The sequence below is a fragment of the Schistocerca gregaria genome, chromosome 4, assembly GCF_023897955.1.
Source record: "Schistocerca gregaria isolate iqSchGreg1 chromosome 4, iqSchGreg1.2, whole genome shotgun sequence".
In the NCBI taxonomy this organism is placed as follows: domain Eukaryota; kingdom Metazoa; phylum Arthropoda; class Insecta; order Orthoptera; family Acrididae; genus Schistocerca; species Schistocerca gregaria.
In genome coordinates, this window is record NC_064923.1 from 618,525,176 (window position 1) to 618,552,840 (window position 27,665).

The window sequence follows — 27,665 nt, forward strand, 5'->3', positions numbered from 1 at the left end:
TTATTACCTGAGCCTCCTCCACTCGTTTTCGATGGAGGAAGGTAAGGTGATAGTGGAAGGAGCTCGAGATCTCCACAAAATTGTGGCCCAAGGTGTTGGAGATAGCAATAGGGTCCACTATGACATAGCCTGCTACTGTTAGGCCATAAATTGGGGAATGGATCTTGGTACCAGAGAGCCATCGAAGGTTGGCCCACATGACGAAAGAGGGAGTGGAACTGTTAAAAGAACTAGTAAATGAAATCAAGATAGTTCTTTTGCTATTCCGAAGAATGCAACGACACTGTGCACACAGCTGTTTATAATGAACGCAGTTTGCCCTCGTAGGATGACTGTTAAAAATGCAGAGAGCACGTCTCCAAGTGTGAATCGTATTGCGGCATGCCATAGCCCGTCAAGGCAACAGACACGGTTTTATGAATAGGAAGTGCAAAGGATTGAACATTCTGTGGCAGTAAGGATAACGTTTGTAAGATAGTCTACCTGGTCATCAGAACTGGGGAAATAATGTTCATGTAAAGTCGCCAAGGAGGATTAAAGTCTCCAGTCAGCCTTAGTAAGCTGCCATTTGGGTGTGCACGTAGGTGGGGTAGGTGTCAGCAAACAGACAGCACACAGGAAATGGTTGCTCGAGTGTATGTCAGACAGACTGGACCACACATTAACGATAGACAAACTGGGCAGTGGAGAAGGATAGGTCCAAATGGGAATAAGTGTGCATGGAGTCTGAAAGGAACACGGTTGCTCCTGTGTTGGGGCAAAGGAGGTTATGCTTATTAAGAAGGTCAGCTAAGAGAGCACCTCTCAGATAGGTTCTGGGAGAACCCCAAAGTGGATGGTGCTCATTAAGGTCACCAAGCAGCAGAAAAGGGGTGGGGTAGCTGACAAATAAGCCGAGGAAGTCTGCCCTGATGACACTGAATGATTGAGGGATGTAAACGGTACAAAGGGAAGAGGTCAAGTCAGGAAGGAAAATGTGAACTGCAACTGTTTGAAGGCAGGTAGTTAGGGAGGTGGGTTGACTATGAATATCATCCCATATGAGCAGCATGGAATGTTGTCCTCTGGGGGAAGGGGAAGGGGTGGGGGAGGAGGTCCAAACGCTGGCAAGAAATGTTTGACCTCAAGGTGGCTGTGAGGAGGCAATATTGTTTCCTGGTGGCAGAGAACAAACAGATGCTGCAATTCCAAAAGCAACCATAAAGCCTCTTTGTTTGATCGAAGGCCATAAATGTTTCAGTGAAGGAGAGTCATAAAGAGGAAAGGGGACGAGGGAAAAAAATGAAGGCATGTCACCGAGGCTGCTGTCAAGTGCCAGCCTTCAAAATTCACTGCTACACGGCGCACAGCCTGGAGGATACTTCTCCATGAGATCTACAGAGGCATTGGCATTCTCCCTCTGTCAATTTGCAGAGTACAGGGCAAAAAAACATCTGGCAGTGCACACAGGCGACATGGAGGTTGGCCGCGCACAGGTATCATGTGGCGACACCATCGAAGAGGATCTCTAAGTCAGCGAAAGAGAAGACCATTTGCCTTTGTTTGACTCCTTTGAGCATTTCCAGTTGGCGAAGGAAGACTCAGATGTTTGTTGACTGGAGGGGTGTAGGGAGTCTTCATGAGAGTCTTCCTTCTGTCCTTTCCAGCCTACCAATTTTGCAGCAGGTAACTTTGCCCTGGGAGACCAATGTTTTGTAGCTTGTTGCACTGCTCGATGAGAAGATGGCGATGCTACCATGACAGTGAGCGATTTCACAATCTCAGTACTGAATCTGAGGTTGCCTGTCTGGGTGGCCATGTCCTCCATGGAGAGAGATGTAGCAAGAGTAGTACTGTAAGTGCCAGATGATAGAACACAGGGTTTGCGACTAGCCAGTAACTTGCGAGTGACCGGGTAAGGTACTTTTTCCTTTACTGTGATCTCCTGGACAGACCGCTCATCAAGACACATGGGACAATCTCGAGAGGAGGTGGCATGGTTGCCACTGCAGTTGATACAGCAGTGAGAAGGGGGCGGATAATCACCCTCGTGTGCATCTCTACCACAGGTTACATATTTGTGTCAGGTGTCAACAAGACATTCGAGTGTGGCTGAAACCATGACACTGGTAGCAGTGCATCAGATTCAAAATGTGTGGTCGGACTGTGATAACTTCATAGCCTGCTGCGATCTTGGATGGAAGCACCATTCTATCAAAGATGAGAAAAAGAGTGTGTGTGGACACTAAGGATGCATCTACCTTTTTCTATCACCTGATGAACAGCAATGACACCCTGATCAGAGAGGTATGTTTGGATTTGTGACTGAGTCAGATTATCGAGCAGCCTAGTGTAAATAACACCATGGGAAGAATTCAGATTTCTATGGGCCTCGACATGAACAGAATAGCCGTGGAGAAGCAAAGCGGCAAGCAGCTGTTGTTCTTGAGAATCAGAAGTAGTCTCCAAAAGCAAAGTGTCACTGCGCAAACGAGAGCAATTGCAGCAATACCTCTCTGAATAAAAAACGGATTTACCACTGCAAATAACTGACTACCTTCAGTACGTGAAACCATGAGGAACTGTAGTGCAGTTGGAAGGTTCTATGAATGGGGAACTTCATTCCATTTACGTTTGGTAGACGTGGACTGTGGAGATCATGACTGGCCCCTTGTGAGAAAATCCCCAATGACTGCCAGCGTCTCTGATGGCACACTGAACAACCCCCCCCCCCCCCTCCCAGAGAGAGACTAACCCGCCTTAAGTGACTGTTCACACCTCAGGTCATACCTCCTGAACACCTGACAGAGGGACCAATCGGTAGTTTGGAAAGGTAGTAGCTCCCTCCCTCGGCCTGGCCTGTACCAGGGGGTACATGTGAACCCTGTCTGTCGACCCACGGTTGGGAATTAGGCATTACCCAGTCACCTGTTACGGGTAAGATGTATAGGCCGGACTTCAAAAGCTCAAAGGGAGGAAGAAGAAAAAAGAGAAGCCTCAAACGCTGAAGCGGAGGAAGGAGAGAAGAAGGTGAACGAAGAAAGGAAAAAAGGAACAAGAAACAGTGGTGAGATTGTTCTTATGTCAGCTACTGAAAATAAGGAACACATTCCCAAAAACACCCCAGAAATGTTCCCCAAGGTGGGGAAAAAGAATAGCAAGAGGACAGACATGCAGCACAGAAGGGAAAAGATGTTGTAAAGGCAGGGTGCCATGGTAGCCAAACACGAACCTGCCAAAGAGCGGCAAGCCCCCTGGGGGTTGGTTAGGTTCCTAATGGTTCTCAGCACCTCACTTCGATGTCCCATCTTATGATTCAAATTCTTGTCTAAAAACATTATCAATAATTTTTAACCCTCACTCAACTATTTTTAGCTTATTTTTATAATCATTTATAATCACTAAATGAAGTGCTGTATCACTTTATGGAATTTTAATTTGACATTTGGGCTGCCCATAAACAATTTTAACACATTTTTAAATAGTAAGTGCAAAACAGGATTTAGCAGATTTTGAATCATGCCTCTTGTAATAGCATGGCCAAGGAAAACTGATGTTATGGAGCATGTTATGATATGGTCCTTTAACCAAAAGCTTATTTGAGTGTCCATCTGCCTCATTAATTTTTTTAAATTCAATGCTTTGTAAAAGAGAAGGACAATATTCTTTCCTCCAAAATGTTTTAGAAGAATATTTTTGAAGTGTGACCCAAGTCCAACACTGATATGCAAATGGTTTTCTTTTCACTCCATGACAAATTACCAGTAAAAGCACTGTCAGGAATTGTAATTCTGAAGACTCTGAGAACATTATTATTGATCTGTATGAATGGTGCTGCTTGACAGTTCTCAAAACCCAGTGTATTTCTGAATCCAATGTCAGAGGTATCCAGATAATTCAGTATTTCTTTTCCACTTGTTCTCCAGACAGATCATTCTGTTGCATCTGATGGTTCATTGGTTGATTTGGGGGAGAGGACCAAACAGTGAGATTATCGGCCCCATTGGGTTGGGGAAGGATGGGAAAGGAAGTTGGTCATGCCCTTTCAAAGTGACCATCCCAGCTTTTGCTTGAAGCAATTTAGGGAAATCATGGATAACCTAAATCAGGATGGCCGGACATAGGTTTGAACCATCGCCCTCCTGAATGAGAGTCCAGTGTGCTAACCACTATGCCATTTCACTAGGTCTCTGATGCATCTGACTGCTGGGAAGAAGTTGCTGGCTCTGAAAGAGTTTTAAATGCATTTTTTCTCACTGATAACACTGCTTTTACAGTGTCTTGTCTTGATGCTTTTTATAACCGTTTGTGATTTCAGACCAGATTCTCCCACACTGACAACTGAAAAGTCTTTATTGCATGGATTGCATTTTGCTCTATGTTTATCCTTTCCATTTGCTAAAAGGAATATCCTTATACAATTCATTTTCTAGCCAGTTTAAATTGATGACACATTTTCCACCTGGTGACATATTTCAATTGACACAATATTCCTGGAAAAAATCTATCCAAAAATATTATTCAATTGAATAAATAAATAATCTACTTACCAAGTGGCACCTGGAGCAAACACGTACAAAAGTTAAGGATATGTGTAAGCTTTCAGAGCCAGTGGCTCCATCTTCCGGCATAAGGGTTGAAAAGGAAGGGAGGAGGATGAAAAGGACTGGTGATGTTTAAGAAATTGAGGGGGAATCCTCTCTATGTGTAAACCTCACTGCCATATGACACGTGAGCCATCTTCCACACATTTGTCTTCTCAAATGACCTCACAATGCATGTCACATATAATGTCTGTCTGTCTGTTTGTCCGTCTGGAAGTACTTCCAGAGAGTGGTAGTGTTCTCTCTCTTGTACTCGCCTTTCCTGGTGGGATACATGTGTTTCAGCACATTTGGTTAACTGTAGCCTTTGTCCTTCGAAGCTCTGTCTCTCATTTACGACTTCCATACCAGATTTATTGAAAACTGTGTCTTTGCATGTATTCTAGATGGGCACCTCCTTTGCATGTTTTCGTTCAGGGGTTGTGAGCAATTGCATCCTACGACCCATAACATGTGTTGTTAATGGTAATGGGCAGGTAAAAAGTAAGTGCATACTCTTATTATTCATGAAAATCTAGTCCAAAATCATGTGCCACAAGACACCCACCCTATTCCAACTTTGAGAGCTGAATCCAAGATGGTGTATTTAAGAATGGCTGCCATGAAGAACAGTCACACACAAGGTGTGGCCCCATCTCTATTACCATTATCATACTTCTGATCTTCCTTAGACAAGCTATTTTCAAAATACATGGTTAGATCTGGAGTTTGCCTACTGCTGTATTGCGAGCAGACCCCCCCCCACTAAATGTCGCCATCTGAGGATTGTGAAATGCCATATTTTGCACACACCGTTTCCTTTGCATGCCTGTTCACCTCTCAATGTCTTGTGAAAACTCTCATCAGGAGACCCTATATCTTCTCTTTCAAGATGAAGAGGCCTGCACCAGATGAACTAGAGTGGATAATGCATCAAAGTAGTCTTCAGATTGAAGAAAACAATAACAACAGTTTTACATTATGGGTCCACAACGAACTTTAAATCATGATGGCAACTAACAGACAAGCACAATTTTAGTTCTCTTCAAAAGTTCTGCTCAAATTTTTGATTATATTTCTGTTCGTTTTTGTCTATTATGCATTCTGAATAACTTTTGCTGTGTATTGAGTGGTTATTATATTGAATGTTTACCTATACACTAAATTTCCAATTGTCATTATCTACGTTTGACTTTACTTTTTGTTAACATGTTGAGCTCAACATTTGTAACTAACTGTGTGCATCAGCTTGTATTTTTTACACCTACCTTTTGCTACGAATGGTTGCATTACTGCCTTTATTCCTCAAGTGAAGCTTTGGCATCTCTGCATTAAATTTAGGAAATATATTGTGTTGTTTTAAATTTCTGTCAGGTGAGACTCCTGTCTAACACTGTGGTTATGTGAGCATGTCTGATACTACTGAAGACATGCTCGTAGTGTAGTCAGCAAATTTTTAGAGATTACATATTTTTATACATCTCAGAATATTCTTTTAAGTTCTGCACATTTCAGGCTTTTTTTTTTACTTTGCTATAGACATTTTATTTGGCCACAAGTGGAAATTGTAGGAGTTTTCATACAAAAGTAAGTAATAGGATAAACTGGAAATATAGAGGGAAGAGCTCTGGGGAAGATCACCAAGGCCCTCTCCTGGAAATGCAAAATTTGCTCCCATAGTAAGGTAATATAATAGCAAGAAAAGAGAATTTGTGCCCTCAAGGCATATCTAGAGCCGGCTAGCAGACAGCTATTGAGGATGAAGGAAGGCAGTGGTTAGGAGACTGGAAAAGGGGGAGGGGGGGGGTGTTGGCTGGTTCAGAGGAGGGGACCAAACAGCAAGATCATCAGTCCAAATGGATTAGGGAATGACACGAAGGAAGTCAGCCGTGCCCTTTCAAAGGAACCATCCCAGCATTTGCCTGAAGCGATTTAGGGAAATCACGTAAAACCTAAATCAGGATGGCTGGACAAGGGTTTAAACCGTCCTCCAGGATGTGAGTCCTATGTGCAAACCACCACGCCACCTCGCTCAATGGAGAGGGGGCGGGAGTGGGGGACTGGCAATTGGTAGAAAGGCTAGCACAAGAGGATGCAATCTGACAGTTTTGTTTTGTCTGCCAGCAACACATACCAGCTGCCAGAGTTGAGGAGATGGTGTAAGAGTAGAAAATGTGCAGCAGACTGCCCATGACCAGAAAGGCTAGGAAAAGTGTAAATCCTAGTAAGAAGAGAGTACTGATCTAGGTAGCAATTATGACAGATGTGTAGGACCTCATTACAGAAGGCGTTAGGGGCGAGGTATCAGGTCACCAGCAATTTCAAGCAGAATGCTGGGCTGAATCAGATGCAGAGAAGAAGTTGGACAGAGAGAGTGCGTACAGTATAGGTGGCAATGTGAGCACGAGATCTTCCTTAACTGGTAATACACATGTGAGCATGGCTGATCTGTTCCAGAAACACAATTGGCTCAGTAGTGGCAGTGTTGTATGTTGAGTCACTGTGGAATTGGAGATAGTGCTGATGAATGTTGACAGAGTGTAATTGTATTGGTGCCACTTGGAATTATTGGTAAATGGGGCTACACAAACCGTTGACTGCTCCTCAACAGGACCAGCAAATGGAGGTTTGCAGACTTAATTAGTGGGAGTATAGCAGGCAGTTGAAGGGCCACACTAATGGTCAAATAGCAGTTGTCACGCTATGGCCATTTTATGACAAATCGTAACAACAGGCTCTCCTTCCTTCAAAAGATCCAAACGAGCTTAGAAATTTCTTGAATGTGCACACTGTCCACTCCTTATAGCTGAGTGATCAGTGCAACAGAATGTCAATCCTAAGGGCCCGAGTTCGATTCCCGGATGGGTCGGAGATTTTCTCCGCTCGGGAACTGGGTGTTGTGTTATCCTAATCATCATCATTTCATCCCCATCGACGCGAAAGTCACCAAAGTGTCATCAAATCGAAAGACTTGCACCAGGCGAACAGTCTCCCAACAGGAGGCCCTAGTCACACGACATTATTATTATTATAATGTGCACACAGAAGATAGAATGTACCACACCAGACAAACACCACAGAAGTTTTCTAAGTGCTATCTACTCTTCTTCAAAACATGCAGCCTATTAAGAATAAAGTACACCAGCTTGAAGTTGTATTAGTCTTTGAACAGCAGAGTAGTAGGCATCACATAGCACTGTTGTAGGGATCGATAAATACCGAAGTTTTTGAGATTCCCGATTCCTGCGCAATTTGTCTGATACTGATGTGCGGATTAGCCACGACAGCAGCTAAAACACCTACTTGGGCATCACCATTTGTTGCAGGTGGTGGTTGACATTTCACGTGTGCTGAACATTTCCTGTTTCCTTAAATAACTTAACTATCCAGCGAATGGTCGGGCACTTGTATGATGTCGTCCAGGATACCGAACAGCATACATAGCGCATGACCATAGGGCATTTTCATCACAATAGCCATACATCAACACAATATCGTCCTTTTCCGCAATTGGTAAATGGTCCATTTTAACACATGTAATGTATCACAAAGCAAATACCGTCCACACTGGCGGAATGTTACGTGATACCATGTACCTTTACGTTTGTGACTTTTACAGCGCCATCTATCACAAAGCGAAAAAAGTGGTCCAACTAAAACATTCATATTTATTTACATACTACACAAATATGTAATAAAAATGGTGGTTCCTATTTAAAAATACGCACTTGATATCCGTTTGACCTATGGCAGCGCTATCTAGTGGGCCAACCGTAGCACCATCTGGTTTTCCCCCTTCAAGCTAGATGAGTTTCGTTGTGTAGTTTTTTCGTTTGATGCTTATTTCATAAGATATTTGGCCTGGTCACTATCAATGGACCACCCTCCAGTTGAAGTCAGTTTCGTCAAAAAGACTTAGTTGAAACTGAGGGAAGCAGCCAAAGATAAGTGGATTTACAGTTCTCTTGGACACCCTATTGCTCCCAAAGGGACCAAAGGAATTAAATAATAAGAATAAATAATAGTACAACTACAACAACAGTAATCCTGAAAAGAAAAAGAGATAATGATGGGACTAAAACCCGAGAAAAAAAAAAAAGAGAAGAATGTCTGCAATTGATAATATGACTGAGGACCTCAGAAGAATGAAGGTTTGATTTTAACATCTTGTCAGCACTGAAGTCAATGATGGGGATTGAAATCAAGTTCTTTCAAAGATAAACACTGTGACTTTTGTCTTGAAAGACTTAAAGCTGTACCGCACCAGGATACCATGCCAGCTCTCCTAGCTGAGATGCCAGACAATGCCAGGGATGCCACGGAGTCTCTCACGCCTGGTGCGTATTCAAGTGTGGCAGTGGTGCAGCGGCAATGTTCTGTTAGGACATCTGCTCACCAGGCAGTGCCGCCAATGAAATGCATGGCATCTTATGGCCAGTCTCGCACTAGCTAGCAAGCAGAGCTGTCAAGCACTACCTGCTGCTGATCCATGCAAAATTTTATTTGAATTCACATGTCTGCTACGCATAGCTTGATACCAAATCTTTTGTGTGTCATTCAGCCAAGTCTGACAATTTGAAACACTTCATCTCTAGATTATTAAAACTATGAACTGGGGGGAAAAAATTATATGTGTTGGGAATCACGATTGTCATAAATGAAGCTCATTTCAAAGGATATGTCCCTTCACCTTACAATCACATTCAAACTGCTTACAGCAATTATCTTTCAGAACACTGACCAGTTGGAGAATATGGAAATTATTGATCCTCAGTTTCCCTAGAGAGACTTCTTGATGATCCACTTTAATCAGAAGAACTTCACAACAAAGACAAAGCACATTACATCTAAGATATGGATGTTCCCCCCCCCCCCCCCCCCCCCCCCAACTTACTTCCACACTGACATAGCACAGTTTCATCTACTGCAGAATCAGGTGATGCTAATGGACACCTCTTCGGCAACTTGTTCATCGATGGGGATGAAATAATGATGATTAGGACAACACAACACCCAGTCCCGGAGCAGAGATAATCTCCGACCCAGCCGGGAATTGAACCCGGGCCCTTAGGACTGACACACTGTCGCGCTGACCACTAAGCTACCAGAGGTGGACAGGACTTAAATATACAACATACTTAAAATGCAGCCTGATAAATGAAAGTACAGAATAGTAATATAAGATTCTGAAAGTAATAACGTAATACACCAAGATATATACAGTTTTCTATTAATTGAATGCAAGCTACAGAATTCAGCATTTTGTATGGCCTTATCACTTGCTGCATAAAGATCTTCTGTGGTGCAAGGATTGGGCAGGTTTCTGCAGACAGAATACATTGTGCGTCCTGTAGGTCACCCCACTCACATAATTCCTCATCAGTGCCATGGCCCCATTTCCTGAAGCTCCCCTTGCATCAGGGCACTCCTGTCTTCAGTTGGTTTTGGGCCTTTCTTGTTGCATGTGGCAGATGAAAGCCCATAGCAGTTTCCTCTCTGATGTTCTTTCTATCCCTTTCAGTTAATGAATCTTGCTACAGCCCTGTTCAAAGAATTATAGATGCTGACGGAACTGCTGATGTGTGCATGAAGTTCCTTCCTGATCTCAGACTAGGTCTTTGTGCTTCATGTTCGGACAGGGGATGGCTGGGGTCGGTTTCCTGCTTCTTTTTCTCAATTTCTGCAGCTGTTGCTCTGCAGATCACAAGTGGTGCTGTACCCGTAATTTGATTGATTTTGGTGACAGGAGATGGTCATGAGCAGCCGGGCCGGTGCTACATACTCTGCTGCAGAGAAGCATAGTGCCAGTGCAGATGTGCGGAGCAGATTCACCTGTGATCCCCAGGTGGTGCCAATAAGTTTACGTATGATGATGTTCCAAGCAGATACTTTCAGCCTTCTTTCTTGGCAATGTTCTTTGAAAGCGATACTATGATCCGACCCAGGAATTTTGGAGTATCATGGTGGCATGGTTGTTGCCCTCTTCTGATAATATTCACCTTCCTCATGGCTTCCAAGTTTCTCTGATAAAAGGCAAGGATATGACTTCAGAAGGTTACCATCATAATACTTGCAGGGAACCTCAAAGGCTGCTGTCAGCTTTGTCTTCAGTTCCTCAAAGGTCTTCCTTGAGTTGCAGTTGCTGTGTCATCTACATAAATAAATGTTCTTGTAAATAAAATAGAAAGAAACTTCCACATGGGAAAAATATATTAATAAAAATTAATAAAAATAAAAATAAATGTTCTTGTTCAGAGATAGATTGGTTGGTCATCAATGTACATGTACAAGAGGGATGGCAGTATGCTACCTTGAGGGAGGCCATTCTGCAAGATCCAAGAGCAATGAAGTCCTGTTCTGTATAAGATTTTTCATCAACATGTTATGTGATGTGACTGGGGATTAGCCTTTCCAGGACTTTGTACAGTTGGCAAAGAAGACAAACTGGTCAGAAGTTTTAAGATCAGTTGATTCCTTTCCAGGCTTCAGAAGTGCTACAACTTTGGCTTTGCACCAGATCTTAAGGACCTGTAATTTTGAAATGATGGTCTTCATTAAATTTAAGAACCACTGCTTTGTTACTTGCTCAAACATTGTAATTTGCTATGGTCTTACGCCATCTAGGCCCACAGTTTTATTGTTCTTCATAGATTGAAAAGTTCCATCCAATTTCTCCGTGGTGAAGAGTATACCTATGTAGGTAACCCTTACCAGTATTTCTTTTAAGCCTCCTTTCCACAGTTGTTTTAGTTTTTCCATTCAACTATAGTTGATGTGCCAATTTGATCAGGTATTACATTAAATAGGCTTGGAGGGGAAAGTTGTGGGGCCACTGCTAAGCTACAACTAAAACGGTAAATATCACTTCAAACAACAAATAATTAATTACTGCTTAGACAGATTGTTACATTAACACAAAAATCTTTTCTTACAGTGAGGTTTGCTTTTTTTAAAACAGTTTTTTTTTCTCCTTTAGTTCATATCTGGAGATCTTCATTAGCTCATCAAATACACGTATCGGCATCATCACGAAACTGACATATTTAACACCGATGTTTCTTAAGCCATTACAATGCCTGTGAAATATTATCCTGTTAATGTCATGACCAGCCATGAAGGGGTGCACTTAGAACTATCACTTTTTCTGCTTTCTAAAAGAAGCTGGCAGTTGTGAGTGCAGTTGTGTAATGAAGAAATTGGAAGTGAAGAAATTTTAAGTAAATTAAAACCATCAAAAGTTTTGGTTATGAAAAAATTATTTTTAATGACATGAGGAAGCAACATATAACAACAGTCATCCCAATACTATATACAGCAAAGTACAATCAAGATCAACAGTCATCGTCTCCTTCGAATTCTTAAAAGTAAGTATAAAATATGGAAATTGTTTCATGCTTTAAGAGTTCTACAACTAACAAAATACCTCATCCATTTATATTCATCTTGTATCTAAAATTTGAAGTACGAATATGACAAGGCTAAATGGGAAGTTTTGTCAATGGATTCACAAACAAATATGAGTGATATACTTCCTAGCTTTTGAAATATGTACTTTCTTTCACAGGGAAACAAAGGGATAGGCTGGAGAAAATTACAAAGGAAAGGCAGGTCACTCAAACCCCAGATCAGAGGCACCCACCAGTAATAATGTTTTATGCTGAGATCCACCAGAAGCGACACCACAAACAGGAAATTCTATAGTGGAATATCGTGCTGTGTGTCGTCATGTTAAATAATTAAGAAGGAATGAGAGAAATCAAATAAAAAATACGGGAGAAGTTGGTGCTATTTAATTGTCTCTGTTCTTAATGTTTTTACAGAAGATACATAAAACCGAGGTCTGAACAATTCATAGGCACAGAATCTGAGATGGGCGACATTGCTCAAGTGTAGACTCAAGACTGTGTATAAAGCTACTTGAAGATATTACAGAGGAAGTCTGTAAATGGCAAACAGTAACATGACCACTCTTGTTCAACACACACACACACACACACACACACACACACACACACACACACACACACCTGAAAGAAGTATGCATTTCACAAAGAACACTAAGTAAAGGGTGTCAAAAAAACACATAAATTAATGGTTTGTGTCAAGTGAGTCAGTTGTGCAACATTTAGAAACAATACCAGTAGTAAATCAAAGCATGTAATAATAACAAAATATTGATTATAAGTAGGTATGATACCAACCCACCAAATATTATGATGTGAAAGCCGAATACCAGAAGTAGTGCAAGCTTCCTATGACATAACAAATAGCTGTACAGATATCGGCAATCCATGTTGTTGTGGTCACCGTCAGGTTGCTTGCAAAGTATGGATGTAGATGCAGCTCTGCATGCTACTCTATCCTGTGCAAGCTTCTTCATCACCCAGTACCTACTGCAACTTACATCCTTCTGAATCTCCTTAGTGTATTCATCTATTGGTCTCCCTCTGTGATTTTTACCCTCCATGCTGCCCTCCAATACTAAATGGTGATCCCATAATGCCTCAGACCATGACCTACCAACCAATCCCTTCTTCTAGTCAAGTTGTGCCACAAATTCCTCCTCTCCCCAATTCTACTCAATACCTCCTCATTAGTTGTGAGATCTACCCATCTAATCTTCAGCATTCTTCTGTAGCACCACATTTCGGAAGCTTCTATTCTCTTCTTGTCCAAACTATTTATTGTCCATCTTTCACTTCCATACATAGCTACACTCTATACAAATACTTTCAGAAATGACTTCCTGACACTTAAATCTATACTCGATGTTAACAAATTTCTCTTCTTCAGAAACGCTTTCCTTGCCATTGCCAGTCTACATTTTATATCCTCTCTACTTCAACCATCATCAGTTATTTTGCTCCCCAAATAGCAAAACTCCTTTACTACTTTAAGTGTCTCATTTCCTAATCTAATTCCCCCAGCATCACCAGATTTAATTTGATTACATTCCATTATCCTCATTTTGCTTTTGTTAACGTTCATCTTATATCCTCCTTTCAAGATACTGTCCATTCCGTTCAACTGCTCTTCCAGGTCAACAACAATGAGTGGTTCTCTTTTCTCCAAAGGTTTCTTTAATTTTCCTGGAGGCAGTATCTATCTTAACCCTAGTTAAATATGCCTCTACATCCTTACATCTGACCTCTAGCCATCCCTGATTTGCCATTATGAACTTCCTTTCAATCTCATTTTTGAGACGTTTGTATTCATTTTTGCCTGTTTCATTTACTGCAGTTTTATATTTTCTCCTTTCATCAATTAAATTAAATATACCTTCTGTTACCCAAGGTTTTTTTACTAGCCCTTGTCTTTTTACCTACTTTATCCTCTGGTGCCTTCACTACTTCATCCCTCAGAGCTACCCATGTGTCTTCTACAGTATTTCTTTCCCCCATTCCTGTCAATTGTTCCCTTATGCTCTCCCTGAAACTCTGTACAACCTCTGGTTTAGTCAGTTTATCCATGTCCCACCTTCTTAAATTCCCACCTTTTTGCAGTTTCTTCAGTTTTAATGTACAGTTCATAACCAATAGATTGTGGTCAGAGTCCACACCTGCCCCTGGAAATGTCTTACAATTTAAAACCTGGTTCCTAAATCTCTGTCTGACCATTATATAATCTGTATGAAACCTTCCAGCACCTCCACGCCTCTTGCATGTATACCACCTTCCTTCATGATTCTTAAAGCAAGTGTTAGACATGATTAAGTATGGTCTGTGCAAAATTCTACCAGGTGGTTTCCTCTTTCATTCCTTGGCCCCATTCCATATTCACCTACTACGTTTCCTTCTCTTTCTTTTCCTACTACTGAATTCCAGTCAGCCATGACTATTAAATTTTCATCTCCCTTCACTATCTGAATAATTTCTTTTATCTCATCATACATTTCATCAATCTCTTCGCCATTTGCGGAGCTAGTCGACGTATAAACTTTTACTACTGTGGTAGGTGTGGACTTCATGTCTATCCTGGCCAAAATAATGGGTTCACTATGCTGTTTGTAGTAGCTTACCCGCACTCCTATTTGTTTTTTATTCATCATTAAGCCTACTCCTGCATTACCCCTATTTGATTTTGTATATATAGCCCTGTATTCACCTGACCAAAAACCTTGTTCCTCCTGCCACCGAACTTCACTAATTCCCACTATATCTAACTTTAACCTAACCATTTCCCTTTTTAAATGTTGTAACCTACCTGCCCTATTAAGGGATCTGACATTCCACACACTGATCCGTAGAAAGCCAGTTTTCTTTCTCCTGATAACGACATCCTCTTGAGTAATCCCCGCCCGGAGATCCGAATGGGGGACTATTTTACCTCCGGAATATTTTACCCTAGAGGCCGCCATCATCATTTAACCACAAAGTAAGCTGCATGCCCTCAGGAAAAAATATGGTTGTAGTTTCCCCTAGCTTTCAGCTGTTCGCATTACCAGCACAGCAAGGCAGTTTTGGTTAGTGTTAGAAGGCCAGATCAGTCAATCATCCAGACTGTTGCCCCTGCAACTACTGAAAAGGCTGCTGCCCCTCTTTAGGAACCATATGTTTGTCTGGCCTCTCAACAGATACCCCTCCGATGCGGTTGCACCTAAGGTACGGCTATCTGTATCGCTGATGCACGCAAGCCTCCCCACCAATGGCAAGGTCCATTGTTCACGGAATCCTTATCAATTTTAAAAAGGCTACTGAAAACTTTACTTAACAGCAAAAGAATAAATAATTAAAGTTTTATCTGTGACATGTAGGAGTAGTTTTCAGTTTCTGAAAATTAGGATTCACAGAAGATTTGAAGACCATTACCCTAATCAAATCATGATAAGGATAATATTACAGATTAGGGCACACAACTAATGAAATATTGTGGCTCGAAGTGAAGAGCGAGCAGCTGCAATCATAAATCACAAGTGAGGTTTCAGTTTGCTGAGAGAAGTTCGAGATAATAGAGATTAAAACGGACAAAAATGCTGGTTTCACATATTCATCCATACACTACAGGAGTTAGTAGCCTGTAATATAAAAGTAAACAGAGTGTGTGTGTGTGTGTGTGTGTGTGTGTGTGTGTGTGTGTGTGTGGATACATTGGTGGCACGGGACAGTGGCTAGTCAATCATTTAACAAAGAAAATCACTGAAAAAGTTGTCAAGTCTCCAAAGGAAGACTTCAAATATGAATTCACAACATCCAGATATTGTTGGCTCCAGTGTGCCAAAATCAACATGTTTGAATTTCTATACATGAGGTGCACATGGGGCCTGAAGATAGCATGCTGGATTGCCGAAACTGTTGTGAAAATAAAATCAAATAAATTCTAAAATCACACAGCTGTTGGGACATTTTCCTTGTTAAACGAACAAAGTGTGTCTTTCCTGAATAAAACTGTGGTATCACAAAGTCCCACACAGCTTTTTCAACAAAACTTTTTTTATACAAAGTATCAAATACTGCTCCGATTTCCTTGCATTTATGATGAATTGAGTTACCAAATACCTGAAACAACATTACAAATGAATCTGATTCAATACTGTCCAAGTATCATATATGTGAACAACTGAATTATATGCTGCTTTGTGTATCACAGAGAAAAGAAAATTCACAGACTTCCGTATCAAAAAGGTTAAAGCTAAAATTTATTATCAGCTAAATGAGAATATAGCCACACCAAATTTTTGCCTAATCTCCAAAATTGTCTTTATAGATACATACTACTTTCATGTGGGCAGAATTTCTTTTTTACCTGGTTTTGAGTTAATCTTATAAGCCATGAGCCAATGAGATGTGCAACAATCCATGGAGAAACAAGTGCCATGAATGACAACCAGATTTCCCACTCGAAATCTGTTACATCCTTCTCAGTACTGACAATACTCCACCCTGGCTCAAAGTATATGTCTGCTGACTTCTTCCTAATGACTGTAAAAGTCTAACATTAGATGCAACACAAAATGCAATTTACAACAAAATAACAACATTTTACATCTTACTGTCAGATGTTTGTGTGCAACAGTCAAATTGAATACTTGTATATATTGGTTTAAATGAAGAATTTGTTATTTTTGTGTAATTATTTTTCCACTGTTTCTGGTTCATTATAAATAAAATATACAATCCTACTCCATACTTAATTTCCTTCTATTTTCAAGTTAGTAAACATGTTGAGCCGCGTTCAATAAATGGCTGTATATATGACAGTCTCTCTCTCTCTCACACTCACACACACATATATATATATATATATATATTAAAAACAAAGATTCCAAGACTTACCAAGTGGGAAAGCGCCGGCAGACAGGCACATTAACAAAACACACAAACACACACACAGAATTACTAGCTTTCGCAACCGATGGTTGCTTCTTCAGGAAGGAGAGGGAAAGACGAAAGGATGTGGGTTTTAAGGGAGAGGGTAAGGAGTCATTCCAATCCCGGGAGCGGAAAGACTTCCCTTGGGGGAAAAAAAGGACAGGTGTACACTCGCACACACATATCCATCCGCACATACACAGACGTGTGGTTCTCCAGCAGGGATATGACTTCCTAAAATCCTGCCCCGAAATGAGATCCATCCTTCATGAAATCCTCCCCACTCCACCAAGAGTGTCTTTCCGCCGTCCACCTAACCTTCGTAACCTCTTGGTTCATCCCTATGAAATCCCCAAACCACCTTCCCTACCCTCTGGCTCCTACCCTTGCAACCGCCCCCGGTGTAAAACCTGTCCCATGCACCCTCCCACCATCACCTACTCCAGTCCTGTAACCCGGAAGGTGTACACGATCAAAGGGAGAGCCACGTGTGAAAGCACCCACGTGATTTACCAACTGACCTGCCTGCACTGTGATGCTTTCTATGTGGGAATGACCAGCAACAAACTGTCCATTCGCATGAATGGACACAGGCAGACAGTGTTTGTTGGTAATGAGGATCACCCTGTGGCTAAACATGCGTTGATGCACAGCCAGCACATCTTGGCACAATGTTACACCGTCCGAGTTATCTGGATACTTCCCACCAACACCAACCTATCCGAACTCCGGAGATGGGAACTCGCCCTTCAGTATATCCTCTCTTCTCGATATCCGCCAGGCCTCAACCTCCGCTAATTTCAAGTTGCCGCCGCTCATACCTCACCTGTCTTTCAACAACTTCTTTGCCTCTGTACTTCCGCCTCGACTGACATCTCTGCCCTTACTCTTTGCCTTTAAATATGTCTGCTTGTGTCTGTGCATGTGCGGATGGGTATGTGTGTGTGTGTGTGCGCGCGAGTGTACACCTGTCCTTTTTTTCCCCCAAGGGAAGTCTTTCCGCTCCCGGGATTGGAATGACTCCTTACCCTCTCCCTTAAAACCCACATCCTTTCGTCTTTCCCTCTCCTTCCTGAAGAAGCAACCATCGGTTGCGAAAGCTAGCAATTCTGTGTGTGTGTTTGTGTGTCTTGTTCATGTGCCTGTCTGTCGGCGGTTTCCCACTTGGTAAGTCTTCGAATCTTTGTTTTTATTATATTTTTCCCATGTGGAAGTTTCTTTCTATTTTATATATATATATGACACACATCGTAGCTGTTCAAAATTTTAAAACATGATTTTGACTTGAAGTGCAATAAGAGACCATCACAAAATGTAGGGTTGCTGACAGACAGATCTGTAGCATAGCCCAAAAATTGAATTTGCTTCATACTTCATCCTTTTCTGAACAGAGTGAATACACATCCCTCCTACAGATTAATTGAACTGTGCCCATATGGGCAGCATTGTCCAAATTCTGTATGTTGTTGCCCTCTGTTAGCTTTACTAGCTGCTTGGAGCTCTCCGGGTCATTATATGGCACCTCAACACATGGGTTTTCACAGTATTTTTATGGTGACACCACAGACATTTTGTATAATGTCATTTTCATGTTTTCTGGCATTCTACTCTGGTTTCCACAAAATATATGGTGAGTGAAGACATTCCTTGCCTTGTCACATTATTTGGTAGATACATACACTGTTTGGTACACTCTCAGTGATAAATTACTCTAACAACAGTCTGCATTATACAACCAGTGAGTCTAAAGAAACTCACTTTTGGGTTACGGTCTGGTTTTGGAACATTTCTGTGTTGTATGTGTTTTTGTGATTATTTCCTTTCTTCTGGTGAGAACATTTTCTGAAACAACCAAGTTTTATAGGTGTGCTGCAGCATCACATTTGAAGACAAGAACTTAAGTTACACTGGTTGGAAATTTATAATGTATTTTTTTACATCAAACAACCAGCAAACAAGCCTAACTTTCCTGGATTTCTGCTCCCTGTTTTGTTTTAGAAATGATGGGAATGACAAGAAGAAGAGATGCTGAGGTATCTGCTTTCACTTCCCAATAATGAGGATGGGTCCGCTGATGAATGTGAGAGAGAGGGGGAGGGGGGGGGGTGAACTTTGTAAACTTGCTGACTCAAGAGGCAGGAAAAGCAACAGTAATACATTATTCATGAACATTTTACCAGAATTACACATCTGGAGGAAGCAATACCTCCAGGAATTCAGGAGGAGGAAAATGATGCCAACTGAGTAATCAAAGAGGAAAACCACAGTGTAAGTACAAGTGTAATGATCTTATACAGGTATATTAATGTGCAGTCTCTCAAGAACAAACTTAATGAACTTCAGTCTTAGCTGGAAAACTAAAACTGCACTACGATTTCAATAAATTAACACTGGCTTAACAATGAGGAACTAAAATTAAGTGTACCATTTGGATATGAAGTTATAGATGTAAGTAGACTGTGCATAGCACAAAAATTTGAAGCTGCAGCCATAATGTTGCCAAAACAGGAAATTATAATAGCTTCAGTATAACACCCCCTCCCCCAAACCCCCCAAAAAAGAAAAACACCCACACAATGGACATCTGTTTGAAGAGCTTCTGGAGAAACTGATACTCTTGTTAATCAAACACAAAGATCACAGAATACTAATATTTGGTGATATCAATACAGACATTAGTTTTCAGAACAGAAATTTGATCAATTTCTAAACACATTAAGATCCCTTAACTTGCATAAATGACAAGCCCACAAAACAGGGAGCATGTCTAGATAGCATATGTAATTTTCATCTAACCGAAACACAATTCGACGCAATCAAGCTAAGCATTTCATATCATGAGAGACACTCTGGCTCAGAGAAACTCTGGACAGTAAAGCAACTAAAACTTCCACAGACTGTACAAAAATTATAGGATCAATTAAAGAACCAAAGCTAAACAAGTTGTTAAGTAAACTGAATTTAATAAAATGGGATAAAATAATAACCATTGCAGGTGCAAATGAATCTACCAACAAATTTCTAGAAATGTTAACAAAATCTTTAAACATGTTGTCCTAAAAGCTGCAATAAAATATCAAAGCAAAATCGTTACACCAAACCACAAAATCTAAAAAGACGGTACACCCCACATCTAAGTAGAATGAGGATCATAACACTACTCTATCATGATAGGTCCAAGCACAACAATGCTGACAAGGAATTGTACATGAAAGTGAGAAAGATACACATGCCTGAAATCAAGGCAGCTAAGTGCAAAGCAAATGATACATATATACTAAACTCATTGAATAAATGCAAAACTGCATGGGAAATTATTACAAAAGAAATAAACTGTGATGATAAAGTACACCAGACACAAAATCTACCTGATATTTTAAATGCACATTTCGTCAGTCGTCTGTCAGACAACAGCAGCATAATGGAGGATGTGAGTACGGCAGGGGCACTGCTGCCAGAAATTAACAGTAAGCAGACAGACAGCTTTCACTGGACACGTTTAACAGAGAAGATAGACAATGAATTAATAAATAAGCTCAGTAATTCTAGAGCACAGGATTACTATGGTCTCTCAAATTATGTTATTCAGTATACAAGAAATCAAATTGTAAAGCCACTGACTAAAATAATCAACAACATTTTAAATCAAGGTAATTATCCAGAATGTTAAAAAAATATCTATAGTTAAACCAGTATATAAAAAAAGGACATACAGCATCTCCAGTTAACTATCAACCAATATCACTTATACCCATAATACCAAACATAATAGAATACGGCAGGCATAAACAGATGAGTCAATATTTTGAACATAATGATATACTTACCTCCTCACGGTATGGATTCAGATACAGTCTTCCCACAGGCAAAACACTTCAGAATGTGGTAGCAAAAATTTTGAAAATAAAGATATTATCTGTGCAACACTGTTGGACCTCAGGAAAGCTTTTGATGTGATCTCGCACAATATTCTTATAAAAATGCTCTACCACTACAGAGTGAGACAGAATGCTCTATGCCTAATGTAGCCTTAGTTGGGCAATAGAAAACAGTTAAGGTGTCTCCCAGTTGTAAATGACCTGGTCTTGGGCCTTTCCTTTTCATTACTTATATAAATGATTTACCTGCAGTTGGATCATGTGACGCAGTGCTATATGCTGACGACACAACACTCATCACGTGATACCAACCTTGAAAATGAGCAACATAACATGGCAGTGGCAATGGAGAGGTGCACTACTTGTTTTGAGGCAAATTTACTGCAGAAGAATGATAGTAAGACTGAAGCTATTGTATTCAGTCTGAATGCTCCCAGTCATGACAACCAAATAGTAAAATTATTACGATTGCATATAGATCAAAAGCTCACCTGGGATACCCTCACAGGGAAGTTATGTGACAATTTGAACATGCCATATATCTGCTATACAAGATGAAGAGCAATGCCAGTAAAGACCGTCTGTTATATGCATATCTTGCATTCTTCCATTCGCACCTGAGTTTTGGAATACTATTATGGGGCAATTCCGTAGGCTCAAAATTAGTGTTTAAATAGCAAAGGAAAGTTATAAGGTGCATAGCAGGGCTTAGCCCATATGAAACATGCTGAGATTATTTTAAGAAACTAAATATAATGACAGTGCCTGGCCTATATATTTACAACTGCCTTGTCTGCATTATAGAGAATCTAAGCAAATTTGACTTAACGGGAACAGTTCATGACCATAACATATGAAATGGATGTACAATTAATATGCCATATGCAAGGCTTGCAAAAACACATAACAGTCACCTGTATCCTGGTCCCCTCTACTTCAACAAATTACCTGAAAATGCCTACACAGTGCCAGAAAATAAATCTAACACTAGACTTTTTATTATTGTTTCATGTACTTACTGTTAATTACATGTTTGACTATTTGTCATTCACTGAACTACATAGTTAATTTATCTTTCATGTGTTAGGAAACTTCTTGTTGTTATTGACATTAGCACTAAAATGTATTGTACCCATCTTGGATTATAATACTGTAGTTAATGATATTTGTCATGTCGCAGTTTATATTATTATTATTATTATTAACGTAGTAATACTGACGACACCAACTGCATGTAAATATGCTCAAAGGTGGAATAAAACATTTGTATTTGTAAATAACACAATATGCTTTGGTATGCTTTTGACCCAAAGGCTAATGAACTTCCTCTGATCCAAGAAGAAAAAACAATTATTTCCTTTGTTTTTTAATGATTCTATTACCAAAATCATCAGTGGTCAAATAATCTCTGTGCACACCAGAAAAAGAAAGATGCAATCAAGATCAGATCTTCAAAACTGATCATAATTGGGCACAGACTACTTTACATGAATTAAAGAATATCAATGGCTGTCGTAATCTACATGGGGGTAAATATACTTTAGCTGACACACAATTGGTCCAGTCATGCCGTTCCAGGTGTTAATGCTTGATCGTGACTAACCATATTCAGGAAACCTACAGGGAATTTGAATTGTAGCGACAACAGAAAGGTTCCACTTTGACAGTTTCCACAAGCCTAGACCCATAATTAATTAGCTCAATGCTCAGCTGAAGCAAGAACACAGCTCTTTGAGTGTTACAGCTACTGATAAGAACATGGTACGCCACAATGGCCATTCATCTGTCGAGCAGTGTATGTCTATGAAGGTGGTAAAAACTAGCAATAAGTAGAATTTACTATAAGACACGTGGTGTTTTACATTTGGAATGTTGAATAGGAAAAATTACAAACAGAACTATTCCAATGAAACAAATCTACAACGTTTTGGTGTACAAACTGGTTACATGTAATATAATGTTAAAAGAATTGGTTTTCAGTAAATCAGTAGATTACATTTTTTTCAATGAACTACTGCACCAATACTACATTATTTTATTCAGATATCCTCAATGAACACAGTTCATGCAGTCACTCCACAAATGTACCAAATTTAGCAGAAAACATTAAAAACTTACTAACATAAAACAGTGTAAATCGTATAAAAAGGTTATACCCTATATTAAATACCTAATGATACAATACAGTTTGCCTCCACAAAAATAAGAGATCAAAGACTTAACAACTAACCAAGAAAGAAGACACTCCCACACTCTGGTTTTTATGGCAGATTTAATAGTAACAGTTTATCGAGTTAAAGGCCATGGAAATTGGCATGTAAACAGTATTACGACAGGCTAATAACCTGAAGTTACTACAATATTATTGGCCAGATCAATACCACATCAGCACAACAAACATCTACAGAGGAACGGCATCTTCACGGGGAATGATGTTTTACTGTGACGGAGGTTTTTGTTATAAAAACCTTGGAACAGATTAAAAACTTGAAAAGATAAAACTACAGCGTAAAGCTTCCATCAGAAACGTAAATTTACTGGAGAGAGAGAGAGAGAGAGAGAGAGAGAGAGAGAGACCTAACTGCTAAAGTCATCAGTCCCTAGATAAAAACACCGCAGACGGCAAAAACGTACTACACGGAAGAATGCACCGATTCAGTTAATCCCTTTTAGTTTTTACACATACTGGATAAAATATTTCAGTCGACCCGGTTACTCAACAAATTCCAATACTAAGTACAACGTGCATTGTCTTTATAAATCATCTACTGTATTAACTTAAAAATGTAAACGTCACTTCACACGTATGAGACCATAACAAGTGCCGGGGACTACAAACGATTATTACTTACATTCTCTTTTTAGTAACACACTATAAACCGCCGTCAAAATACCTGACAGCCACACCACGGCATAGGTCAATATTTCTACTTTGTTTAGGTCTGCACACATTACAGCGTATAGTTGTTATTCCAAGTCGCACACTAACTCGAACCTCGTTAAGTCCGTCAACAAACATTTGAAACGACACTCTCTGTAGCACTTCCCCCACCACACTTGTCAGCATTTTTGCCAACTTACTGACACAAATATCATTACAGATATTCAACAGCATTTCTGCCAACTTGTTAACATGAACGGCAATACAAAAACGTAAATGGTCCATTCATCTTGCTGGAGTTGGAAGCTTTCGTTGAAGTTTTCTCCGTGTTTGCGAATTAAATTTGGGCTTTGTAATGCACCAGCAGGGTTACTGCATTACCAAAAGAAAGCATCAGCTTTGTGCCGCATTTAATTATCAGTACTATCACAACAGTCGCGACACTTCGCCTCAATTTCGTTGCCTACCGCGCCAACAGCGCCCCAAGCGGCCAGTAACTTAAACTGTGAGTTCAGCGCGATCATAAAAGAGAATAATGGTTGTTTATTTCGATTACTATAATGGTTTTTACAAGCGGGAGCGTTTGTAGCGCAATAAATTGCAGCAACAACAGGGAGAAGACACCACAGCTGTCTTTTTTTAGGTTTCCTAAGGATTCTGAGATGTATATACCATCACGTTACTAAACTGTATCGTCAGAATTCACTTGCAAACTACATGTGCAATAATGATAAATGTTTCGTTTTAGGAGCAGAAAATGGCTAGTTAATAGCAGACCAGAAGACCATATCAAAAAATACCCAGTTTACGTGTATAATAATATTAGGTTTTGTTCGCTACAGCAAAACCAGTTCATGAACGCAGACAATAATAAACTCGTGTGGAATGCAGTACCCACACTGTTTGACGTCCCAAATGAGCCACCTCAACTGACGATGAAGAGGAAACTGCCACAAAGATTCGACGATCCATCTAACGCTGTAAAACAGTCCTATGACACAGAAGCAGCCAGTTCATCTCTCCATGTATCTACACATACCTGCTTTGACGATGAAGTGGTTAGATTAAGTGCAGTTATTTGTGTCTTACAAAATGGTAATATTTGTTATGTATTTCATTCACTTCTGTTGTTAGTCACATAATTTTCCTTGCCTACCTTCTTGTGATGACATGATTTTGTTAGCAACTTGCTCACTGACAGATTGTTTGAAAATTATTCAAATATTTGCTTTTGCCTGAAATGTAATGTTATCAACTCATTATAATGTTTTTAACGTATTTCACCCACTATTTCACAGTTGCCTGTCCTACTTAGATTAATATAAAAATGAAGGTCGTACTTGTGGCAACAGGCGACATTGACAAACACAGTAGGCCTATAGAACGATAAATGAGCTATCGATCGCTTTTGCATATAGAGGTACATGTCTGTGCTTCTTACGTGTGAATCTGTGTGTATATATTCTTTTGATATCAACGAGGTAAGCTGCAATTCTGTCCAACGTCACAAGTGTTTCTTCATGAACGTGTTGCAGCTTGCCATTGAATGCATGGTTTTTGTCCATACTTGCGCTTATGTAAGAATCATTTTTAGAAACATATACGCCTTATTATACCATGATGTGGACTGAACAATTTTGGCTCAAAGATGTGTTTTCTCAATCTCACCTGAACCGAACCTGACCAAAATATGTTCACAAAACCGTTTTCTGACGTTTCGTAGTCGATACTCGATGCAATTATCCGTTGTTTCCTTTGCCTATACGGCGGCCTCACCCTGAGTGTAGCCTATCACAGAATTATTTTTTTGTCGTTCAGTCCAAGGCATAGGCAAAGCTATTTTAAATAATATAGGAAATTGGCCGTGTTTTAGGAAACACTCGTCCAATAATACAGTCGACAAGTTAGATACTGCCCCGCATTATACAACAGGTCATTCGTGGGGAACTGAGCACAATATACATTTTCATTTCCATAATTTCGCGCCGTTTGCACATGGCTGGAAGTTTCATATGTGGATGCAACCGTGGGTGAGGTATGTGTTAAAATTTCCAGTACTTGTTTTAATTACTTTAGCAAATCAGAAAACTGTGAAGAAACATTTTTTTGCCAAACCGGCAGATCTCAGTCAGAGATTTGTTGAAGTTGTTTTAGTTCATGAATCTGTTCGGGTTCTGCAACCTCATTGCTTTCAAAGTATTCACCCACCGATTGTTGCACCGCTCACGGTACCTCTTCACTAATACATTTGTCAATGCGCTTATCTTTCTTATCAACCCATTCGGAATAATCACTACTAAAGATATGCATCTGGTTATCGAATTGTAGCTTTAAACCATTTGCCTGTGCTGTAATGAAATCTATTACTTTAGATTGGAGTGCATATACCTTTTCACTGAGCGTAGCGTTTTCACCAACGAGCTTACATGCATTTGTAGACAAAGCTGACAAACATTTGATAATTTAGATACATTGTTGGCTAATGTTTCTTGGTGCTGTTTCTAATTTATATTCTCTTGGGATATTTGTCCTACCTCTAGTGAAATGTTACTATACTGTGTCTGCAGATTAGCGGCACTCGCTGAACGCTCTGAAATTTGGTTTATAATTTTTTGTTGCTTCGTTGTTATTCCAGATGGTAGTAGCAATTTCACTTTTAAATTTGCTCATTTCATCTTTTGAAGTCAGAGTGAATATTTGACATTAAGAGGAAACAACTGTTAATAACGTCGTCCTATTTCAAGTTCACTACGGTTTTTCACGAACAATGGCAGTTCGCGCATGTCGAGACATGGACTGGGATTGTGTTGTTGCCGGTTCCAAGCTATAGCTGCGGCCCGAGGTTCGCTCTAGAACAGTGGTCGTCAAACGTTTTTTGCTCAAGGGCAAAAACTAACAATATGATGTGGCACCTCGGGCCGCAGATTTCCATGTCTTTCTATTAACTGGCAAACCACGTAAATGGTGTGATATGAACCTCCAATAGACTAGCTATAGTAAAGAAGCGAGAGGTTTACCACTGACTTCCTAGCACTTATCATTAAAGTCGATACCATTCAGACCTCTACGCGTAGAATGTTTTCTGTTTCAGATTGTTGCCACCCTCAATGACCCGTTAATTGTAGCACTGTAATTGTCAGACGAAATGTTGCTGCGTTGTCCTTGTGAACAGATGGTTAATAACAGCAAATTGACTGAAACTTCAATGTATTATGAACATGAGACACGATCACAACTGTTTTCTACATGTTTTGAAAATCATTTTTCTTCAACTCACTTGACTGGCCCACAACAGCCTTAATTTTATTACATACTAGATGAGATACCTGACATTGGCTAGATATATATTTATTCCAATCTTATGTTATTCTGTCTCTTCCTTCCCTCACTCTCTGTCGCCCATCTGGACTTTCCCCTCACTCACCATTTCTTCACTCCTTTATCTGTCCATTTCGCACTCCCCCTGTATGTGTCCATGTCGCCCTCCCCCTTATCCCTCCACATTACAACCACTCGCCCAAGAAGACGTTGCCTTTGATTACCCCACAATATTTCTTTACAGATTGAAAATAATGTGTGTATCAGTGTGTTTGAAATCGACCCAAGGGTTTAGGAGGAGAAATGAGGATAAACACACACACACACACACACACACACACACACACACACACTTTTTAGGAGCTAATGACTAATTATTTCTTTTAACAAATATATACCGCATATTACCGTCTCTATAACGCGTATTCATGAATCCAATGCACTTTCATTTAAGATTGATCCAATAGCTGATGACTGGTACAATTCACACACACCCATTTGTTGTCAGCACTAAGAAACAAATAGGAAAACATTTCCATTATTACGTCCCCTCCCACCGCAACTTCACCACTATCTGCCCCTGTACCCAGTGGCACCTGTAAAGATGATAGAACAACTTTACGCGCTCCTACTTACCATTCTTCCAGTATTATTTTTCATTTGACGAAGGAGACAGGTACAGCGGACAGCTGCAAACCATTTATTCTTTACCGGATTT

General features: G+C 40.2%; 1 protein-coding gene across 6 annotated transcripts in view; it reads right to left on the bottom strand.

Moving 5' to 3' along the window:
• LOC126267126 (protein-cysteine N-palmitoyltransferase Rasp) overlaps nt 1-24,023 on the bottom strand; it is a 120,202-nt gene extending 96,179 nt beyond the window's left edge. The window contains exons 1-2 of one of the 6 annotated variants that reach the window (XM_049972048.1): nt 23,601-24,023; nt 16,305-16,480 (exon numbers count right to left, since the gene is read on the bottom strand). In XM_049972048.1, the coding sequence (XP_049828005.1) occupies nt 16,305-16,480; nt 23,601-23,700 (276 nt within the window). In that variant the 5' untranslated portion in view covers nt 23,701-24,023. Of the gene's footprint in view, nt 1-10,621; nt 10,714-16,304; nt 16,481-20,238 lie in introns of those variants that run through there. The other 5 variants (XM_049972046.1, XM_049972045.1, XM_049972044.1 and 2 more) reach the window with 5 other exon arrangements.
• Nucleotides 24,024-27,665: the final 3,642 nt, after the last annotated feature.